This window comes from Carcharodon carcharias, chromosome 21 (genome assembly GCF_017639515.1).
Source record: "Carcharodon carcharias isolate sCarCar2 chromosome 21, sCarCar2.pri, whole genome shotgun sequence".
In the NCBI taxonomy this organism is placed as follows: Eukaryota; Metazoa; Chordata; class Chondrichthyes; order Lamniformes; family Lamnidae; genus Carcharodon; species Carcharodon carcharias.
Window position 1 is genome coordinate 31,639,380 of NC_054487.1, and position 12,858 is coordinate 31,652,237.

The 12,858-nt window shown below is 40.8% G+C and overlaps 1 protein-coding gene across 2 annotated transcripts in view; it reads left to right on the forward strand.

The window, feature by feature from the left end:
- The first annotated feature begins 1,448 nt into the window (after positions 1-1,448).
- Positions 1,449-12,858, forward strand: part of fbln1 (fibulin 1) — a 289,537-nt gene continuing 278,127 nt past the window's right edge. The window contains exon 1 of one of the 2 annotated variants that reach the window (XM_041215928.1): positions 1,449-1,830. In XM_041215928.1, coding sequence (XP_041071862.1) covers positions 1,770-1,830 — 61 coding nt within the window. In that variant the 5' untranslated portion in view covers positions 1,449-1,769. The remainder of the gene's footprint in view (positions 1,831-12,858) is intronic. The other variant, XM_041215927.1, reaches the window with a different exon arrangement.

Here is a 12,858-nt window from a genome sequence, read left to right on the forward strand (position 1 = left end):
TACCTCCCCATATGGGGGCAGAAGTCCTTTCCTTAGCCAATTAATGCCCTGCTGAGCGTAAAATACTGTGGGGCAGCTGGTATCAGCGGGGATGTGTTCCTCATCAATTCAGTTGGCTAGGTAGGAAAATTTGCATAATCCAAAAAATCCTGTCCTATGAAAAGTGTACTCCCCTCCCCCGGTGGAACGTTTCACTGCAGCAAAGCTGTCTGCGGAGCAAACCATGAAATAACAAAAGCCATAACAGTTGAGGCAGGTCATCTCAAACCTCTGGACTACAAACCAAAACAGTTTGGGGCCAAATCTTTAATAAATTTAATTAGGAGAAACTGTTTCCCCTGGCAGGATGATGAGTAACCAGAGGGCATAGATTTAAGATAATTGGCAAAAAGTCTGTTGGAGGATGAAGAGAATTAGTCTTACTCAGTAATTGTTATGATCTGGAATGCATTACCTGAAAGGGTGGGGAAGCAGGTTCAGTAGTCACTTAAAAGGGAATTGGACTTATAATTAAAAAGAAAACATTTGCAGGGCCATGTGGAAAGGGCAAAGGACTGGGACTAATTGGTAACTCTTTCAAAGAGCTGGCACACACGTAATGGGCTGAATGGCCTTCTTCTATGCTGTATAATTCTATGATCACAGTCTAGTGGCCAGCCTTTGTAAAGATAGATGGGTAGCACAGCCAAGCTTTACCATAGAGCTGACCTAAACCTGATCTTGTCCTCACCTGACATCCACACATTTCCTGGAGTTACTGGATAGCAGTGGGTGGAGGCACTGACAGATTTTTTCTCCTTCAGCAAAGGTGGTAAGATCAATTGTGTCAATTCTACACACAAAAACAGAAACAGAAATACCTGGAAAAACTCAGCAGCATCGGCGACTAAGATTACAGTTGATGTTTCAAGTCCTCATGACCCTTCAACAGAACTAAGTAAAAATAGGAGAGGAGTGAAATGTAAGCTGGTTGCCAGACCTGCTGAGTTTTTCCAGGTATTTCTGTTTCTGTTTTTGTTTTGGATTTCCAGCATGCGCAGCTTTTTTGTTTTTATCTTTGTGTCAATTCTACTACTGCCATTACTGAGCTCAGCTAACTCAGTGACTGAACTTAGGACAATTCTGATCTTTGTGGCTCAATGATGCACTGGGAATTTTGTTAGACGAATTGTCAGTGGAGCCTGAAACAATAAGCAGTAAATGCTCCTCATGTTTTCTATCACTGCGCCTGCACATAACTTAGAATTTCATATCATCTGTTTACTAACAGATCTTTCAATTATGCAGCTCTGCCTCTATAATTTGACAAAATTAAAGGAAAACATCTTTAAGTAAGGTTTTCCTGACTTATTACTTTGAAATTTGACATCAAAATAAACTGTTACTCTCAGGGTTAAAGACGAGAGTTGACAAACTTGTTGGTGAATTAAGTACAGCAGGAGCAATGCTGCAGTGAAGGCCTACAACCCCCACCTCCCTGGCAGAGATCCCCTCAGGGTGTTTGGCCAGAAATCTTAGTCGGGATAATTGCTAAGGAATCTCTTTTGGAAAGGCCCAGACCTTCAAAGTAAACCTTGTGGTTTGTTTTATAAAAGAATTGTGGTCAAAGGCAGCTTCAGTCAGGACTGCAGGAGAAAGAGAAGGAACGAAGGAACTGAGAAACTGAGCAGGGAAAAGACATTTTATTTAAGAGAAAGAACGGAATTCGGTGCTTTTGTTCTTTTTAAATACTGTAACAGGAAGCTTTCTCCCCCCAGTTTTCTTGCCTGATGGATCTCCCAGTGCGAATCTCAGTAACATTGCTCAGTCTGTTGCTGTTCAGTCTACAAGGTAAGAGAGAATGTATTGCAACAAGTACATTCATGACTCTGCTGTCTGGAACCATGCTTGCTGGCTACAAGCAGTTAGAAAACAGTACTCCTTTGTTACCTATTTGAAAAGGACACAGATAATCAAATTCTTCTGGGAAAAATATATTAAGGAGTTTTTTTGATATTTTCCAAGCAATAATTAATTTAAAATTACACTGTACTTATTCTTTTTTACTAAGCAATGAATTCAGCCTATTCAAACATTGGAATGTTTCTATAAGTGATGATTTGTGACTATTTCTTCAGCTTTAGTCTGGATTTCAGGATATATATCAGGTTTATTGGAGCCCCTGTGTAAGCACACTCTCCCTGAGCTTTTACACGTCAGTTGGTTAACTATTGCAACACAAATTACAGTTTGCTTTTCTGGTTGCTGCTTTTCAGAATTTTTGAGAAACTCAAAAAATTTATCACAGAACCTCACCATGTGCCTTAGGTTGGGATCTAATTTAACAAAAAAGTATATTTGCCTCTAAGATGACCTATACATTTTGCAAGCGCTATGAGAATCTTGTTGAAGATGTAAAAACCATACATTGCAGAATGTTAAAAATCTATTCTTTGCCTTAACTTTTGTTGAAATTGCTGTGTTGTACAAGATAATTGCTTTGTCAAGCTTTCCAGGAATTCTGCCTACTTGTGGAGCTCTACTTAATAATGATGTAGCCAACTTAAGAATTGTAATACCAAAATTTCTAGTCCAGGACTGTTTTAGATGTATGTGAAGCTATTTACTTGCTGAACTAGTACTTGCTTGTTCTGCATCTCCCTGTAGTTGTACTGAGTCTGTAAAGTGGTTTGCCCTTTCTGTACCTGTATTTCCTGTAAAGCTGTTACCCCCATAGCTGTATCACCTGGAAAGCTGTTTGTCCCAGTGGCTGTAGCGACTGGAAAGTTGTTTGTCCCTGTATTTATATTGCCTGTAATCTATTTGCTCCATAGCTGAATTGTTTGTAAAGTTATTTGTCTCCTGTAATGCTGTTGCTTGAAAAGCTGTTTGCTCCTATAGATGTACTGTTTGTAAAATTGCTTGCCCCTGTAGCTGTATTGCCTGTAGAGCTGCTTCCCCTGTAGCTGTGTTACCTGGAAAGCTATTTGATCCCTATAGTTATATTGTCTAGAAAACTGCTTGCCCCCTTGTACCCATAATACCTATAAGCAATTTGCCCCAAAACCTGTATTGTTTGTAGAGCCTTTTGCCCGCTGTAGCTGTATCACCAGTAAAGCTGTTTGCCCCCATTATTGTATTGCCTATAAAGCTGTTTCCCCCTGTAACTGTATCACCTAGAAAGCTGTTTGCCCCTACAGCTGTTTCAAGCTTGTAAAGCTACAAATTGTCAAAAGCAGCAAAGCTGTTAGTATGTAATGGAACTTTGAGTTTCAATTCTTTTTGAAAAAGCAAATGCTTCCCTAGGATTACATGTCCAGGCATACAAAAATGAGGAAGTCATGCTTCAGCTGTATAGAGCCATGATCAGGCCCATGAGCACTGTGTTCACTTGTGAGGATCAGGAAAAAAAATTAGAATTGGGAGAATGTACTATGCAGGTTCACCAGAATGAAACTGGAGTTTTGAGGATAGGTTGCAAAAACTGAGTTTTTATTTCCTTGAGTGTTGAAAGTTGAAGAGCAATCTAATGAGGTGTTCCAAATGATGAAGTGAATCAATAGGCAAAATGCAGAGAAGTTATTCCCTGTGATGAGAAATCCAGTAAAAGGGAGCATAATTTTATGTTTAGGGATTGATCAGTTGAACTGAAATTAGGAAACATTTTTTCACAGGGGAGTGGAAATTTAGAACTCCCCCAAATGCTGCATATGTTGGATCAATTGACATTTTCAAGATTAATCAACCAATAGATTTTTATTAGATAAGGGAATCGAGGAATATGGAATAATGGTGGAATAATGGAGTTAAGGTAGGGATTTGGCATGATGTCATATGACATGGGAGAATTATAGGCACGAGGGGCTGAATACCCTACCCGATTCCTATATTCATATGTTCCTATATCACACCTTCTCTGAAAATCCCATGTAGTTTTAATAAGGCTTATAACTTCATATGCTGGGGGAATAGTGAGTTTCTGCAACCAATCCTAGATTCAGTCAGATCATGCTCTGATTATTCCACCGCAACTTTATCCGAACCTCAAGTTTCTCTACTAATGGATGAATGCCTATCCTACCGTCATAAGGTGCTTCAAATGAGGGTGGAACTGTCTTTGTGAAAAATTTAAAAAGTGCAAATAAACTTGCACCAAATTAAATTTACAAAATACAAACCAAAAGACCTATAACTGAACAAAGTTAATCATAAATTTTATGCTCCCAGGTTGGTGAGTTTTTCAGGTGGCTGGGCCCTTAAAATGCCATGAACGTCTTTCCCAAATAATGTTAAATCTCTGTGGGCCACAGGACCGGGCAGGAGTGGAAGATATGCCTGCTTCGAGGTCTACCATGGCATCCACTTGCTGGACGTAAAATCCATCCCTTTCAGGTAGCCATCTTTTCATTAAGTGCCGAGATGCATCTGCTGGTGACTTGATCTCTGCTGAAGTTTGTGGAATGAGGGAATGTCGTCCTGTTAGCATAGTAAGCAACAGTAATGGATTCTGTCCTCTCTATGGAGTTCTGCTTAAAGTTGGACTCTCTGGAGTCTGCTATTTAATCTCTGTTCCTGCACAAACTTTGCAGCAGGTATACTTATACTATTTAAGTTAACTCAAATTTGAACAATCTTACCAGGACCTGATGTCTGCTGGCTGGAATGAAGTGTGATATTGTCCCAGAACAAAGGTACAGTGTGTAGGATCCATATAGTGCAGTAGAGTCATCTTGGGAGACCACCTACCAGCCTTGCCTGGATATTGTTGTTTAGTGTTCAATGTTTGGTGGTGAGGTGGTTCCATGAGCTGTAAATTAGACCTCAGTAAGGAAATAGCAGAGCCCTTTGGCCATCTTTATTGGAGAAGTGGAATATTTACACTCAACTTTTCTTATCTTCAGTGGTCCACACCATAACTCTCAGCTGGCTCCAGTTTCACTTTTCAGCAGACTGTGTCTGCTCCACTCAGGGTATTTTTCTTTTACTTTAGGGGTGAGGAATCTCTTGGCCTGAGAGTCCTCACTGATGGCACACCCCTGTTATGCTGGTATCTTTGTTGGAGATGAGCAAAGACTCTATACCCACAAGGCCCCATGACAGATGGCAGAGAATGCCAGAACACAGCATTTCGAGATCCAGACCTCGACAGCCCTTCGACTTGACTCATCGGACTTATGATCAGAGTTTGCTGGAATGGCGACAGAGTTTTATTATCAGTGTTGAAAAGAAATAGGAAATTCAAAAATGAATCTGTTTTAAATGTGTCTTCAGCAAATACATTGAAGTATTGACATAGAGTGTCTGAACTCCACAGTTAATATGTTTCTTACAAAAGTAATTGTTACATATAGAACATAAGTTTCTATTTTGTGACAATTAAAACATACATTGCTGAAATCCTCTTAAGTCTGTGAGTTAGTAATTAAAGCCAGATACAGATGATTGTGCAATGCAACCTTTGGTTCACTTCACAGACTGTCTTCTCCAGTTACAGGCCTTGTGTTGCCAGTTGTGCAGTGTAATCTGATGATAATCATATGAACTCTAAAGAGAGATCTTGCACAAATTCCATGTAGCAATTTATTATAACAATGCAACATCTTACTGAGTTTATGGTTCTTTTTCACAGTTTTACGTTTAAAACAGGAAGGGGAGGAGAAGAGCTTCTCAGTGATTGTTTACAGGTTGAATTCCAAAGACAAAAGTTAACCCCAAGGCAGGAATTTTAGATTGTTTGATGATTAACCTTCTGTTCTGATGAAGTCTGAAGTGATCTAATCACAATACAGCCATAATCCTTCTTGATAACAATGCAGAGGTTGATTAAGGGTCTGGAAATTGTTGAGTGAGATGCCAAGCCACAGTTGACTAGGAATGGAGAAATCATCATATAATTAGTGGCACTGATCAGCAAGTCATCCAGATGCAGGGGAATTTAAAAATATTTTATTTACAAAGTTAAACTGTAAAGTTCTCTGCTTCTTGTTCATTTCCATTCCCTTTGTACTTTATAAGCTAGTTCAAGTCTCTAGCATTTATAACATACTTCACAGTGCTGATGAATTAAGTCATTGAAAGTTCATAACAACATAGATGTTAACTATTAGTTGAAGGAATGACAGTAATCAACTATATATTTTTTCTTGTTTTATACTACATTCATCCAAGAGCAGGAAATTGGTTTCACAACAGCATTTTATTTTTTTTCATTATTTTCAATCTTTTACATCTGGCACACAACCTGCTTATATTTGCACATGTTACAATCATGGTACTATCATTCAATTGTTTTTGAGCTGCAACATAATACATTTATTGTACTGTATTATATTCTATAATGTTTGATCATGTTCACTGTGACTAAAGCCATTTATTGAATTAGCTGGGGATGTACACTTAGGAACCATTTGACTGCATACACTAACTTTAGAAAACAAATAAACTTATTGTATGTCCTTTGAAAAATTCAGGCTTTAAGAAATATGTCATGCAAAGTTATAAGAACATAAGAACATAAGAACTAGGAGCACAAGTAGGCAATTCAGCCCCTCGTGCCTGCTCTGCCATTCAATATGATCATGGCTGATCTCATTTTGGTCTCAACTCCAACTTCCTGCTCTCTCCCCATAACCTTCCAACCTGTTACTAATACATTAGTTTATGTTGTTGTGATAGACAATTAACTGACTATTCCAAGGCACTGATTCACCTCCCAGCTCGCACCCTCCATAAACTTGAGCTGATTCAAAATTCTTGTGTCCATTTCCTAATTCGCACAAAGTCCAGTTCACATATCACAGTTGACCTCCCTGACTGATATTAGTATGGCAACACCTTGATTTTAAAATTCTCAACCTTGTTTATTATTCCGTCTATGGCCTTGACCCTCCCCAACACTGCAAACACTTCAAGCCCTACAAGTCACTACGATCTCTGCAATCCTCTAATCTGGCATCTTAAAAATGCAAGATTTTAATTGCTCCATTATTGGCAGCTGTGCCTTCAGCTGCTTAGGCCTTAAGCTTTGGAATTTGCATTCGAAATCATTCTGCCTTGCTACCTCTCTTTCCCCCTCAACACTCCTGAAAACTCAACTCTTTGACTAACATGTCCTAATATCTCCTTATGTGGCTTGGTGTCAAATTTTGTTTGATAACTCTCTTGTGAAAAGGCTTAGGGTGTTTTAAGACAGTATATGAATTCAGGTGATGTTTCGAGTCCTCATGACCCTTCGACAGAACTTGAGTTCGAGTCCAAGAAAGAGTTGAAATATAAGCTGGTTTAAGGTGTGTGGGGGGGACGGAGAGAGAGAGAGAGAGAGAGAAGTGGAGGGGGGGTGTGGTTGTAGGGACAAACAAGCAGTGATAGAAGCAGATCATCAAAAGATGTCAACAACAATAGAACAAAAGAACACATAGGTGTTAAAGTTGGTGATATTATCTAAACAAATGTGCTAATTAAGAATGGATGGTAGGGCACTCAAGGTATAGCTCTAGTGGGGGTGGGGAGAGCATAAAAGATTTTAAGATATTTAAAAATAATGGAAATAGGTGGGAAAAGAAAAATCTATATAATTTATTGGGTAAAAAAAGGAAGGGGGAAACAGAAAGGGGGTGGGGATGGGGGAGGGAGCTCACGACCTAAAGTTGTTGAATTCAATATTCAGTCCGGAAGGCTGTAAAGTGCCTAGTCGGAAGATGAGGTGTTGTTCCTCCAATTTGCGTTGGGCTTCACTGGAACAATGCAGCAAGCCAAGGACAGACATGTGGGCAAGAGAGCAGGGTGGAGTGTTAAAATGGCAAGCGACAGGGAGGTTTGGGTCATTCTTGCAGACAGACCGCAGGTGTTCTGCAAAGCGGTCGCCCAGTTTACTTTTGGTCTCTCCAATGTAGAGGAGACCACATTGGGAGCAACGAATGCAGTAGACTAAGTTGGGGGAAATGCAAGTGAAATGCTGCTTCACTTGAAAGGAAATAAATTATATAGATTTTTCTTTTCCCACCTATTTCCGTTATTTTTAAATATCTTAAAATCTTTTATGCTCTCCCCACCCCCACTAGAGCTATACCTTGAGTGCCCTACCATCCATTTTTAATTAGCACATTCGTTTAGATAATATCACCAACTTTAACACCTATGTGTTCTTTTGTTCTATTGTTGTTGACATCTTTTGATGATCTGCTTCTATCACTGCTTGTTTGTCCCTACAACCACACCCCCCCTCCACTTCTCTCTCTCTCTCTCTCTCTCCGTCCCCCCCACACACTTTAAACCAGCTTATATTTCAACTCTTTCTTGGACTCGAACTCAAGTTCTGTCGAAGGGTCATGAGGACTCGAAACGTCAACTCTTTTCTTCTCCGCCGATGCTGCCAGACCTACTGAGTTTTTCCAGGTAATTCTATTTTTGTTTTGGATTTCCAGCATCCGCAGTTTTTTTGTTTTGATCTCTATGAATTCAGGTTATTGAGTTGTTGAATTGTACCAAATAGGTTAATCAGAATCTCAAGACCACAAGTCGCCTGCAATTGGCCCCCGTCTGCGATTTCACGCTGGTTGGCCAATTAACAGCCAGCCAGCGTGAAAGGCGCTGCTGGGCTGGGGGTGGGAGGAGGGTGAGTGCTGAAGTTAGTGTGGGCGTGGGGAAGTGCTCACAGAAAGCTCCCTGAAGGCAGAGAACTAAAGAATTCAAAAGCCATAAATAAAGATTTTCAAATGCAAAAGAATGTCCATGCATTAGGATCAGTCACCTGAAAATATGGATGATGTATTTCTATCTTTTTTTAATTAATTTCAGAAATCTCATCCTGCCCTTGGATCAGGTTTCTTCAAAAAGGCAAAGGCCACTTGACTGATTCGCCTGCCCGCCAACCGTAATGTTGGACAGGCAATGAAAAATCACTGTTGATTACTATGTTAATGGCCTTAATAGGCCTCTTAATTGTTGGCGGGTGTGTTGCCAACTCTTGTGTGTGCCCACTGACCAAAATATTGCGCGAGTGTGCGATGACATCGGAACACTTGCCCGACATCATCACGCGCTATTTCACGCTTGCGTAAGGTCGGGTGCGTGCCAGCACACCAAGCAAAAAATTCTGCTCATAGAGTTATTATGGCAGAGAAGGAGGCCAATTGGCTGATCAAGACTATGCTGGCTCTCTGCAAGACAGTCCAATTAGTCCCATTCCCAGATTTATCCCCATAGCTCTGCAAGTTTATTTCCCTCAAGTGCCCATATAATTCCATTTTGAAATCATTGATCATCTCCTCTACCTCCACCCTTGGAGGCAGTGAGTTCCATGTCATTACCGCTCACTGTATGAAAAGGCTCTTCCTCACTTATCTCTTACGTAAGATCTTAAATCTATGCCTCCTAGTCCTTGTACCATCAGCTAACGGGAACACCTTTCTTCGCTACCTCATCTAAACCTGCGTAATTTTAACACATCTTCATCAAATCTCCCCGCAACCTCCTTTGCTTCAAGGAGAACAACCTTAGCTTCTCCGACCTAATCTTGTAGCTAAAATCCCTTGTTCTGGGAACCATTCTGGTAAATCTCCACTGCACTGTCTAAAGGACCCTCATATACTTCCTGAAGTGTGGTGGCTAGAACTAAATGCATTGCTCTAGTTGTGACCTAACCAGAGCTTTATAGATGTTCAGCATAACTTTCCTGCTTTTATACTCAATACCTCTACAGTATTTATGAGTTCCAAGATCCCAAATGCTTTGCTAACTACTTTCTTAATATGTGTGCCACTATCAAAGATCCATGGCCATGAATATCCAGGTCCTTACACACTCTTTAGAACTGTGCCATTAAGTATATTTTGCCTCTCCCTTTTCCAAATTGCATCGCCTCACACTTCTCACTATTAAATTCCAACTTCCACATTTGCCTGTTCTGCTGGCCTGTCCATATCCTATTGTGGGCAATTGATATCATCCTCAGTGTTTGCCACACCTCCAAATTTGGTGATATTGACAAACTTCGAAATTTAAAGGTGCATTCCAATATGCAAGACATTTATATATATGAAGAAAAGCATTTGGATAGCACTGACTCAGCACTGACCCTTGGGGCACACCATCATCTAATCCAGTCTGAAAAGCGACCATGTATCATGACTCAGTGTTTTCTGTCCTTAAATCAATTTTTTTTTATCGAAGTAAACACTGACCCTCCTATTCCATGAGCCTCAATTTTGTTAACCAGCATTTTATGTGATACTTTTCAAACACTTTCTTAAAATCCATATGGGCAAGAACCACTGCATCCCCCTCATCAACCTTCTCTGTTACTTTGTCAAAAAATTCAATTAGATTAGTTAGGCATGATCTTCCTTTTACAAAACTATGTTGGATCTCCATAATTAATGCAAACTTCAAACCTCAAGCTTGGTGGAGGCTGATGAAGATGATAGTGTGGAGGAAAATGGAGGATATGATCTTGACCTGCGAGGCATCTTGCAGTCTAGGAGCGAGGGATGCTGTCAAAGTGCACCTCTCTTATATGACCATTCCCCTCCGTCCACCCCCCAGCATTAATAGTCCTTCAACTTTCATTCCATTACTTTGCAATCTTCCATCTTGTCACCTTGAAAACATTGAACCAACTTCCACACTTATAACATCATGGCAAGGCAGAAGTTACATTGAAAGCAGAAGCCGCACAAAAGTGATGAAAGCAAATGTTTACAAATCAAGTCGTGCAACACCCAAGTGTGATCCCTAAGCGCTCTTTTTTTAGTCAATGGCTTTCCAAGGTCTACCACTTTTATGAGGTGCTACCTGTTAGCTTGAGCAGAGATAATGGTAGGCTGCTGCCTACTGAGATGCCTACACCCATTGGAGTACTGGTGCTTGTGAGGACCCTGCTACTGACTGTTGTCCCTGGATTTCTGCAAAGGCAGACTGGGCAACTGGAGTTCAGGCACCATGTTGGGTATTGATTGAAGGGTTTGCAATGGATATGATGTGCTGACATACTGACAAAGGTTTGCACTTGCTGTGCTAATTCAGCCAATCTCACTCTCTGGCTAGAAGCGCATCACTCCTGGTCACATTTGTAGAGTAATGGGTTAATGAATGTGTTAATGGGACCATTATGATATTAATGATGTACCTGTGACATCAGTAATCAGCTGATCGAAAGGTTCCAAGAGAGCTAGGAGCACAACAGTCTGTCTCCTGATTACCATGTGCTTACCCTGAGGTCTTTGTAAATAGTTCATAATAAAAGATTTGAAGTTAAACCATACCATCTATTTCAAGTCTGTTGAATGGAAGCAGAGCCTCATCAAGGTTATGTAAGCCAGGGAAGCATGGTATTAATAAAACCTCACTAAATCTCTGCTACAGCACCAAAAGCTATCAAAACATGGTGACAGAAGCTTAAGTAAAAAGCATAGTAACAACGTTGGAGGCCACAGTCTAGCAAACTTGGCATCAAGGCAGCATTTGACTAAGTATGGCATCAAGGAGCCCTAGCAAAACTGGAATCAATTGGAATCAGGAGGAAACATCTCCACTGGTTGGAGTCATACCTAGCACAAAGGAAGATGGTTGTGGTTGTTGGAGGTCAATCATCTCAGTTCCAAGACATCACAGCAGGAGTTCTTCAGGGTACTGTCCCAGACCCAACGACCTTCAGCTGCTTCATCAATGACATTTCTTCAATCATAAGGTCAGAAGTGGAGATGTTTGCTGGATGATTGCACAATGTTCAGCACCATTCATGACTCCTCAGAAACTGAAGCAGTTCATGTCCAAATGCAGCAAGACCTGGACAATATCCCAGCTTGGTCTGACAAGTGGCAAGTAATATTCATACCACACAAGTGCCAGAATCTAACCATCACCCCTTGACATTCAATGACATTACCATTGCTGAATCCCCCACTATCAACATCCTGGGAGTTACCATTGACCAGAAACTGAACTGGACTAGCCATATAAATGATGTGGCTACAAGGGTAAGCCAGAGGCTAGGAATCCTACAGCGAGCAACTCACCTCCTGACTCCCCAAAGCCTGTCCACAATCTACAAGGCTCAAGACAGGAATGTGATGGAATACTCTCCGCTTGCCTGGATGTGTGCAGCCCCAATAACACTGAAGAAGCTCGACACCATCCAGACAAAGCAGCCTGCTTGATTGGTACCCCACCCACAAACATTCAATTCCTCCACCAGCAAGGCACAATGGCAGCAGTGTGCACCAATTACAATATACACTGCAGGCAGTCACCAAGCCTCCTTAGGCAGCACCTTCCAAACCACAACCACTGCCATCTAGAAGGACAAGGGCAGCAGACACATGGGAACACCACCATCTGCAAGGTCCCCTCCAAGCCACTCACCACCCTGACTTGGGAATATATCACCATTCCTTCACTGTTGCTGGATCAAAATCCTGGAATTCCCTCCCTAACTGCACAGTGGTGTACCTATACAACATGGACTGCAGCATTTCAAGAAGGCAGCTCACCACCACCTTCTCAAGGGCAATTAGGGATGGAAAATAAATACTGGCCTAGCTAGTGAATCCCATCCCATGAATGAATAAAAAAACAGTTAAGCCAATGCAACATGGCATTAATAAAACCTCACTCAAGCTCAGCTACAGCACCAAAATCTATCAAAGCATGGTGGTAGAAGGTTAGATAAATCCATAAAAAAACAATCTTAAACCCCAAACAATTTTACAATGAGCACAGCAAAATACCATGTCTGGAAAATGTATTCACTTGGTTATGTAAGTATCATTCTAAGGAGTGAAGTCTGCTCCAAACCAACTTTTCAACTGTAACCTTTGATTCATGAAAGCATATTTTAATGCAAGTAAATCTGCCAGCAATATATACATGATTTTGGTCCTT